At 46.6% G+C, this 10,816-nt stretch overlaps 1 protein-coding gene across 1 annotated transcript; it reads right to left on the minus strand.

The window, feature by feature from the left end:
- Nucleotides 1-4,468: 4,468 nt before the first annotated feature.
- Nucleotides 4,469-5,733, minus strand: LOC141043045 (uncharacterized). The gene is made up of 2 exons (XM_073511962.1): nucleotides 5,417-5,733; nucleotides 4,469-4,889 (listed from the first exon to the last, which is right to left on the minus strand). The coding sequence occupies exons 1-2, from the start codon at nucleotides 5,731-5,733 to the stop codon at nucleotides 4,469-4,471; spliced, it is 738 nt and encodes a 245-aa protein (XP_073368063.1).
- Nucleotides 5,734-10,816: the final 5,083 nt, after the last annotated feature.

Here is a 10,816-nt window from a genome sequence, read left to right on the forward strand (position 1 = left end):
TTACAGAGAGCTACAGATTCTCTAACATCCAACTAACAATTCACTCACCTACTTCCAAACCCTCCTTGCAGACAAGTGCTATATAAATATAAAAGCTCAAACCGAGAAGACAGCATTTCAGCAAAATCGTTCATGGAACAAGAAGGAAAAGAAGAAACACAGATGGAGGGATCCATGCTAAACACGTTACTGGAGGAATGGAAATAACAAGAACCATTCAACCCAGACGACACAATTGTACTCCCTGCAGGTTTCGCAAATGTATGCATACCTCACCAACAAAAACACCACCGCCATTACTACGATAGAATATTTAACTAAAACCACACACTCTCTTTCTTGAAGCTGGTGCTCGGTCTCAATTATGATAACAGAGAGCTATCAGAATTCAACGAGGACGAAGCACTAAAAGGATTTGAACTCCTCGTGGGAGGTAAAGACATCCTCCATTCGAAGATGGTAAGTTCAGTATTATTACTTAGCACATGACCTATTCTCTTTGAGCTTCAACAATAAAATGTAATTCAATTTTTACATCAACAATGATCTCCTCTCTCAACGTAGATCATGATACCTCATCACGCAAACAACCACTACACGCTCTATGTATTGTACAAGTACAGAGATAGCATGGACATCCTTGACTCACTGAACTACGTAAACTACGCCGATTTGTCTTGGAGTCAACACCACGTGCATCGAGAAGAACTGGTACGTACTTTTTGTACATTGATTTCCTCTTTTCCTCATGATAGTATGATACTCTTACTTTCCTCAATGCCACACCCAAACAACAAAACCATAATGCAATAACAGATGAGAAGGATGTCCGTGCTGATGAACAAGCACCACGGGCTAAAACACAAGAACGAACCAGACTGGGAAAGGATAGCAGAAAGGCCTCACAGGGTCTGCACACCAAAGCAAGAAGGAACACAATGCGGTCACTTCACGGCCCAATTTGCGAAATACTATAATGGGAAAGAACTGGTCAAGGACAGAGAGGATTTTCATGTAAGTTACCACTACATACACGTCAAATAACTTGATTTCTTTATTACCGTAATTAGTTTATTAACAATTGTGAACAACACATAACTATAAACCTTACATTTTCACATGCCTGCAGCCCAGCAAGGTCGATGCCGAATGGAAACTGGAGTACGTATACACACTCATACTCAGTAAAACCAACCAAATAAAGGACCATCAACTTCCTGGAAAACTCAAAGATTACAAACCAGAGACTACAAACCTTTTTTCACCCATGAAAGGTAATATAACTATTTTCATTTTTACCATCACTCAACATTACTAGAGCTTCAAATATTTCTTTTAGAAACAACAGCCATAATTTTTTATCTGCTTTGACAGAGCGAGACGAAAAAACCCAGCATCAATCAGAGAGCAGCAAGAAATACCCGCAACACCGGCATTCATTTCTACACGTGGATAAGGCAAACGAGCTCTACAACATAGTCATGGGTGACACATGGCAGGATGAATTCAAAAGGTAACTTGGTTCCTTTTATACCTCAAATTAGTTCAAGTTAGGCAGCAATCACACAAATCAGAAAGGAAACAGGAAAGAACCTTAAATTCCTGTTTATCAGCTTACTTAGTTAATGACTTTCTCAACAAAAATTTCTTCTACTGCCCTGTATGTAAGCAGAAAAGTAGTATTCTCGAGAGATCAACCACAGAGCAAAAGCACAACTCTTACTGGATCAAAGCTAAATGAAATATTTGGGCCTGCAAACAAGAAAAAACATCAAGGAATGGAAAAGAAGGTGCTCGATGAGTTAGCAGAAGCATGGGAAAGCAGCAACCAAACTATACACAAAAGACATAGACTATTATTAGGCCCAAGCTTTGCAGAGGTAAATTTCAAAAAAAAATCACAGTTATCATATAAACTCATCTTTTTCGAACTATTGTTTAATCTCTTGGTACCGATATATTTTTTCTAACTCATTTTTATCGTTTTTTATTTGTTGCCTGCAGGACATTCTGGGTTTAAAGGATAAAAGAAAATCTATGAAGAACTTTAGAGATGATTTCACACGAAAAAAGGATGTCCTGGTTCCTTTGTTCCTTCAGAAATGTCAATCAGAGAAGCTCAAAACAACAAAAATGGTAATAGCGTTTTCCATACAACAAAATAAAAATAAGCATTTCAAACAGAATACTATATTCTAAACTCTCCTCTAACAATAAAACTTTTGTGCCACAGGTATTCATGCCATTTGAAAAGGAAGACCGATACACACTATTGGTGCTCGACAGATATAGAAGGAAGCTTCAAATCATCGAACCTGAAGAAACCTCTCTTGAAGAATTGAAGAAGCAAGAATACCTGAAAAATCAACGTGATCGACACGTGCATGATGGCAAACTAATTAAGCAGATTGCGAACATGGAAAACAACGAAGCCATCAAAGAAAAGGAGCATAACAAATACCACAACCATAAAGACAAACTGGTAAGAATTGTAAATAACGCCATCTTTCAGTTTTACAAATTACACTACATGTCTCTCTAAAACAAAAACAAAATGCAATTCCCAGGTTCCCACGTTTAAAGTAGTATACGAAATATTACTGGGTGAAAAATTCGAAAAGGAAAAGACTAGATGGGATGTTGAATTTTTACAGGGCGTTCCAAAGGTGAACAAAGGTGAAACCCCGTTTGCTGTTCTAAGGTTCGCGCATCTCTTTGATAGCAACCACTTCGTCGAAGAGATAGATAATTTTGACGTAAGTTTTCGCTTAAAACTCGCAATAAATCTGCTAGATATCATACAACTGCATGACCTAATACTGATGTGGTTTTTCTCCTTTTTTTTCACTGAACTTTTTATAGGATGGCACGGAACAATGGAAAGCACAACAACTGTGCAAGCTACTATTTAGCGATCAGAATACAGTCGAACCCGGCAAAATGGGCGAATAAAAAGTTGTTGATAAGCGAATGAGCCTAGCTCCATCGAAACATCAGAAGACGGTTTAACCGCACATCATACTGTAATAATGAAGCAATATACTATTTTTATTGATGTAGTTCCTTGATTCTTCAGTAACCAAGCATTCGAACACAAGCCGGTGCCCCTAGACACTTCACAACTATCAATCCAGGCGGTTGATGACCATGGCCCATAAAGGCCCAAGTCCGTCCCTAGACATACGTGCGTCACGTCGACACGCCGTGACTCTCAATACTACTCACACGTGACCGCCGGTGACTTTGATGTTTCACAAACATTCCCCCTTTCTGAAACCGTGTGCTGCCGAATGCCACAAACCTACAGCATGAGTCTGGCGTGAGTACAAACATGACTCTCTAAATGAGTATTCAAACAAATGCATGTGGTGCCACCCACTCGCGCCGTTAGAGACCTCACACCTGTGCATCCACAATGGTGCCTTCCTACCTCAGTATTAGCACGCAAGCCTCTCCGACCACACCACCATGCATCCAGAGGATTAAGGGCCAGTGATGCCTCTCAAAGCCCCACACCACTCCATGCCCGTGATGCCAGACACGCGTGACTCTCTAGAGGCTTCACGACCGTGACTCCCTAACTGCGTATTCGGAAGCATGCCTCTGGTATCACACTTTTGAACATCCACAGGATTGATAGCTGTTCGCAACAACAAAAACCCCACTTCCGTGCCTCTTGGGTCTTCACCTCCGTGCCTTCCGTAACTGCATCCACGTGCCTAACGTGTCATGCCCCGCGACTCTTACATGGTCACGGTACCATGCCCATGTATTTTCACAAACGTCACAACGGTGCATCTCTAACCGAGCATTCCAACACATGCCTCTGAGACCACACTATTGTGCACCCACAATGTTGATACCCGTGCATCGAGAAGTCGCAATCCCGTGCCTTGCGTACCTGGATCCAGGTGCCTCTCTCACATGACACTTGCCATGACTCTTACATGCCCCATGATGTCGCACAACCTTGACTCTACACACTTCCAAACCGTGACCCTGTAACTATGTATTCGGAGCTGAACTCTGCTACTCCGTCCACGTGCCTCCGACCCCTGTAGTAACACACGCCGGTGACTCTAGAGACTGCAAACCTGGGCCTCTCTAACTGCGTATTCCGACCCATACCACTCCTGCCACTCCTCAAGAAGCCGCGCTTGTGTGCACAACTAAACTGTACTCAGCGCAAAAAGACTGTTTTGCATTTTGTTGTTTTTAGAGTAAAAAGCAACATTACTACTTCAAAATCACATGATTGCAGAATAAACATAGTACTTAGCAAGCTAAATAACTTGCTCAATCACATAAACAAACTACAACTTGACATAAGGAAACTTGTTTAACCTGATACAGATGACATTAGAAACTGCTTCGTTCTAACAGAAGTAAACTACGAACCTAATACAATAGAAAGGACAAGCATAAACACTAGCAACTCCATGACCAGTTTTCTATGTTTTCGTCATCACTAGTATCCGTAGTAAGGATCGTCATAATTCTTCTCTGCCTCTTTTGCACTCTCCAGACCTTCTCTGATGTTTTCAATTCTCTTCCATGACTCGTAGGTGGCGTACGCATCTATCGCTGCATACTCAATGAGGTAATTTGGCAGTGGGCTGATCCCCCACAGTTTATGGTCTTCAACCCTATCAATCTTATCCTTCATCTGTTTGTAGAATGGGTGGATCACGCTCCCTGCAACATCAGCCAAAGAGTGGTACCTCTTTCTTCCCTTGAAAGGAACTCTCCATTTGTGCTGGATGTCGATGTACTTGTCGGGGTTGATCTCCAAACCAGAACTTCGCAGCATCTCTTTGTCACCTTCAATACTGAAGCCGGCAAAGGTGTAGAACCTGTCCTCCTTCAGGAACGGGCGCAGACTCTTGGGCCTGCAGGGGGATGACACATTTAAGGTGGATCCATCAAGTATCGATCAAGTACATGCTCATATAGTACGTATAATTCATGGACGAAAAAATTTCAGAAACTGCTATGCAGAGTTCAGAAATAAAATACAAGCACATCATGTTATTTTTATTTTTGGTATTTATACTTGAATCAATTACCTATCTACTTCTTAGCCACGTTAACACATCAATTCAAGAAACTGAACTACACTAGAACATGAAATATAGAAAATACACTAGAACAGAAAGTACGCTAGAACATCAAGTTCAGAAAATAATCTCGTACATCAAATCCATAAATTAATCTAGTGCATCAAATACATAAACTGATCTGGTGAGTCAAGTTCAAAATCTATGCTGCTGCATCTACTTCAGAAACTTCACTGATACATCAAGTCAATAAACCAATTTAATCAAATTTCAGGGTGAAAAGCTAATTAAACAGAAGCATGGAGAGGTTGAAACTGTAGGATGGTTCACCATTTTGTTGCCGCGGTGATGTGATATACCAAACAGAGTTCCTCCACGCATAACTGTAGAACCGCTGCCCTCTGCGGAGGTTCGTCCTCCCTGGATACTCGACATCAATGCCGATGTATTGAGGGTACAAGCCGCAGACCCTCTTCAGGATCCTGCTGATCATCTTGTCGGCTTCCTCAGGATTGCTGGTGCATACGACATCCAGCTTTTCCTTGCCGTGGATGTCAACCTCCTTGAGGTGCACTTTGTAGTCGTGCTTCTGACCGAGGACCTGAACGTCGTCGACCTCCGTGCTCTGGTCGGACGTCTCACCACGGGGATGCTTGGCAGATGGTTCCTCCGCCATTACGCTCCTCCAGCGATGGCCAACTTGACACAGAGATTGTGAGGAGATGCTAGTTAAGATGGAACGACAATAGTGTTTTCGGAATTGAGCGGCTATGGAAGCGCAGTTACCCTTTTGTGCCAAGGTCTGGGTCATGGAGGAGGCGGTTGGAGGCGGCCTCGTCGTGGTCGTGAGGGCGGAAGACATGCGCTCGTCGTTGCTGTGCGTCGAGGCAACCGCTGAGTGGTAGTGCTCGCGGTTGCCGGGAAAAAGCAACCGTCAAATCGTCCGATTAAGCACGTAACAAATGTTATTGCTCGCACCTTTTTCGACGCACGCCGCTACTACCACACGACCAATGCTGCACAGACTTCACACATGTGGACCCACAACCGATACTCTCTGAGTACTATTCGCACAAATGCCTCTACTACCAAACTTCCCGACGCATCACTCTCACGTGCCCGTGGCGACACACGCTCGTAACTCTAAAGACTTCACAACCATGACTCTCTGAGTAAGTCTTCCGATGCATGCCCCTGCCACCACACATTTGTGCATCCACAGAGTTGATACCAGTGCCTCTATAATTCCAACGTCGGTGCCTGTAGAGCTTGGTGTTCCGTGCCTCACACGTCTATTAAGATGCTATAGCAAACAAAAAAAAGCCAGGCGACACGAATCTTGATACTAAAATCAGACCATCGAAGATTACAGACGGTTCCATCATTTCCATCTCTCCCACCTCCACTACTCTCTTCCTTCCTCTCTTCCACAGCAAAATCTCGAAACATTCCACACTCACACCAGGTCTCCTCCTAGGTTCAGTACAGGGGCCCAAATTCCAAATAGAGTTCCCCTCGCAAAACAACCGCCACCATGCTTCGCCAACCACCCTCCCACTTCAAGATACACACCGCCAAACGGTGCGCCCAACAACACAAAGTACCCACCCGACAGCAACGAAGCAAGGACTTCAACACCGCCGGCGGAGATCACAAAAAAAATGAACAGACAGAATAGACCGATGGAAGCGAGAAGCCGAACACAAGCAGTCGAATGTAAATAACAATCTATCCCATTGCATTCCATTTCCAGGGACAACAACCCTAGCCACCACAAAAAGTCGAGTTTTGCACTATCCAAAATCAACTTGTCTAAAAAATTGAAGTACCGTACACACGACATTTAATAGAAATGCTACTGCTCCCCGCTACGGAGTTTTCACCACACGATATGTGCTTAAAAGTACTACACCTGCCACATCACTAACTATAATACCTCAAACGATTCAAATACTGCGAGCACAGCTCAAACTTGGTAATTACACCAGATTTTCTCTGCCCGTTGTCCCTTGATTGTAACTATTTTCAAGATAAGTGCCTCGTGTCCGTCACAGCAGTGTTTTTACTTTAGTGCCTCCTGTACCAGAATCCGTGCCTCCTGTACATTCAAAGCCCTGCCTCATGTGCGTACATCCACGTGCCTCGCATGACACTTGCCGTGACTCCTACGGGGCCCGTCGTGCCACACCCACGTCACTTCACAACCGTGGTTCTCTAACCAATTAGTCGGACCCATGCATCTGCCGACACACTTTTGTGCATCCATAGAGTGCACACCCGTGACTTAAGAAAACACACGTACGTGCCTGTTGTGGATTCACCTTTTCTGCCTTCCGTGACTGAACCAACGTGCCTCACATGCCTAACGAAACATGCGCCGTGACTCTTACATGGTCCCACTGCCACACCCGCGTCACTCCCGAGACTTCACAGCCATGCCTCTTTAACCGAGCATTCTAACACATGCCTCTCCCAACAAACTCTTGTACTACTTCCACAGGGTTGATACCCGTGCCTCGAGAAGCAGCATGTCCGTGCCTGTGTTGGCTTCATTTCCGTGCCTCCTATGCTTACATCCACATGCCTGTAGAACCTACACTTCCGTGCCTCGTGTGCCTGCATCCACATGCTTGAAGAGAGGCTCCACTTCAGCACTACCACGTGACTTCGCAAACGTGCTACCTTCATTTCTGTGCCTACACGTACATGCACCCACGTGCCTCACGTGTCACTCGCCCAGACTCTTATGTGCCCCGTAATGCCACACACACGTGACTTCACGAACGTGGTTCTGTAACCCAGTAGCCGGACCCATGCCTCTGCCGCCATACGTTTGTGCATCCAGAGAGTGCACACCCGTGACTTGAGAAAACACACGTACGTGCCTGTTTTGGATTCATCTTTTCTGCCTTCCGTGCCTGAACCAACATGCCTCACGTGCCTAACGAAACATGCGCTGTGCCTCTTACATGGTCCCACTTCCACGCCCGCGTCGCTCCCGAGACTTCACAAGCATGCCTCTTTAACCGAGCATTCTAACACATGCCTCTCCCAACGCACTCCTGTACTACATCCACAGGGTTGATACCCGTGCCTTGAGAGGCAGCATGTCCGTGCCTGTGTTGGCTTCATTTCCGTGCCTCCGCTGCTTACATCCATGCGCCTCACACGACACTGGCCTCCTGTGCATGTAGAACCTGCACTTCGGTGCCTCGTGTGCCTGCATCCAAATGCCTGTAGAAAGGCTCCACTTCAGCACTACCACGTGACTTCACAAACGCGGTGCCTTCATTTCTGTGCCTACACGTACATGCACCCACGTGCCTCACGTGTCACTTGCCCAGACTCTTGCGTGCCCCGTAATGCCACACCCACATGACTTCACGAACGTGGTTCTGTAACTGAGTAGTCGGACCCATGCCTCTGCCGCCACACGTTTGTGCATCCAGAGAGTGCACACCCGTGACTTGAGAAAACACACGTACGTGCCTGTTGTGGTTTCACCTTTTCTGCCTTCCATGCCTGAACCAACGTGCCTTTGTCGCTCCCGAGACTTCACAACCATGCCTCTTTATCCGAGAATTCTAACACATGCCTCTCCCAACGCACTCTTGTACTACATCCACAGGGTTGATATCCGTACCTCGAGAAGCAGCGTGTCCGTGCCTCTGTTGGCTTCATTTCCGTGCCTCTGCTGCTTACATCCACGCGCCTCACACGACACTGGCCTCCTGTGCCTGCGTCAACGTGCCTGTAGAACCTGCACTTCCGTGCCTCGTGTGCTTGCAACCACATGCCTGTAGAAAGGCTCCACTTCAGCACTACCACGTGACTTCGCAAACATGATGCCTTCATTTCTGTGCCTACACGTACATGCACCCACGTGCCTCACGTGTCACTCGCCCAGACTCTTACGTGCCCCGTAATGCCACACCCACGTGACTTCGCGAACGTGGTTCTGTAACCGAGTAGTCGGACCCATGCCTCTGCCGCCATACGTTAGTGCATCCAGAGAGTGCACACCCGTGACTTGAGAAAACACACGTACGTGCCTGTTTTGGATTCACCTTTTCTGCCTTCCATGCCTGAACCAACGTGCCTTTGTCGCTCCCGAGACTTCACAACCATGCCTCTTTAACCGAGCATTCTAACACATGCCTCTCCCAACGCACTCTTGTACTACATCCACAGGGTTGATATCCGTGCCTCGAGAAGCAGCATGTCCGTGCCTATGTTGGCTTCATTTCCGTGCCTCCGCTGCTTACATCCACGCGCCTCACACGACACTGGCCTCCTGTGCCTGCGTCAACGTGCCTGTAGAACCTGCACTTCCGTGCCTCGTGTGCCTGCATCCACATGCATGTAGAAAGGCTCCACTTCAGCACTACCACGTGACTTTGCAAACATGATGCCTTCATTTCTGTGCCTACACGTACATGCACCCACGTGCCTCACGTGTCACTCGCCCAGACTCTTACGTGCCCCGTAATGCCACACCCACGCGACTTCGCGAACGTGGTTCTGTAACCCAGTAGTCGGACCCATGCCTCTGCCGCCATACGTTTGTGCATCCAGAGAGTGCACACCCGTGACTTGAGAAAACACACGTACGTGCCTGTTTTGGATTCACCTTTTCTGCCTTCCGTGCCTGAACCAACGTGCCTCACGTGCCTAACGAAACATGCGCCATGACTCTTACATGGTCCCACTGCCACACCCGCGTCGCTCCTGAAACTTCACAACCATGCCTCTTTAACCGAGCATTCTAACACATCCCTCTGCCACCGCACTCTTGTACTACATCCACAGGGTTGATAGTCGTGCCTCGAGAAGCAGCATGTCCGTGCCTATGTTAGCTGCATTTCCGTGCCTCCGGTTCTTACATCCACGTGCCTCACGCGACACTGGCCTCTCCCGTGGTTCTCTAACTGCCTGTAGAACCCACACTTCCGTGCCTCATGTGCTTCCCTCTGGAAGTGCCTGTAGAACCTGCACTTCCGTGCCTCCTGTGCCTACATCCACGTGCCTGTAGAACCTGCACTTATGTGCCTCGTGTGCCTGCATCCACATGCCTATAGAGAGGCTCCACTTCAGCACTAACAGTCTCAACACTAAATAATACTGTAGCACACAAAAAAACCCAAGCCAAGCATAACTAATCTTGATGCCCAAACGGATGGTTTAAGATTAGAGACGGTTCGATGGTTTCCATCTCTCCCTCCCTCTTCTACTAGCTTGCTTCCCCTTCCGCAAAGTAAATCTCGAAACCTTCATCACTCCCGCACGCTCTCCTCTTTCCTTCTACACACAAACACAAACTCGAAATCGAGTTCGCGTCACCGGACAACCGCCACCGCGTTCGCCAACCACACTCAAATCCGACATGCAAACAACCACACTCTGCCCGCGACAACACCAATAACCCCGCCGGCTGCGGCGACCGACGGCGAGGACTTCAACAACGGCGGCGGAAATCGCAAGAAAAAAGGAGCAACGACACAATAAGCCGATGGAAGGGAAGAACACCGCACAAGTAATTGAAGGTAATTATCATTCTATCCCACTCCATTCCACCGGGTAGATCGTATTGATTTTTCCACTTCCAGGAACGGCAACCCTAGCCACCGCTACCAAGGAGTTTTCTAATAACCTAAATCAATTTGCCTAACAAATTGAACTAGCGCAGAGATGAGATTTAATAGAAATGCTACTGCTCTCCGCCCTGGGATTTTCGCCATAAAATTTGTGCTCAAAGGTAA

Source organism: Aegilops tauschii, chromosome 3 (genome assembly GCF_002575655.3).
Source record: "Aegilops tauschii subsp. strangulata cultivar AL8/78 chromosome 3, Aet v6.0, whole genome shotgun sequence".
Lineage (NCBI taxonomy): Eukaryota > Viridiplantae > Streptophyta > Magnoliopsida > Poales > Poaceae > Aegilops > Aegilops tauschii.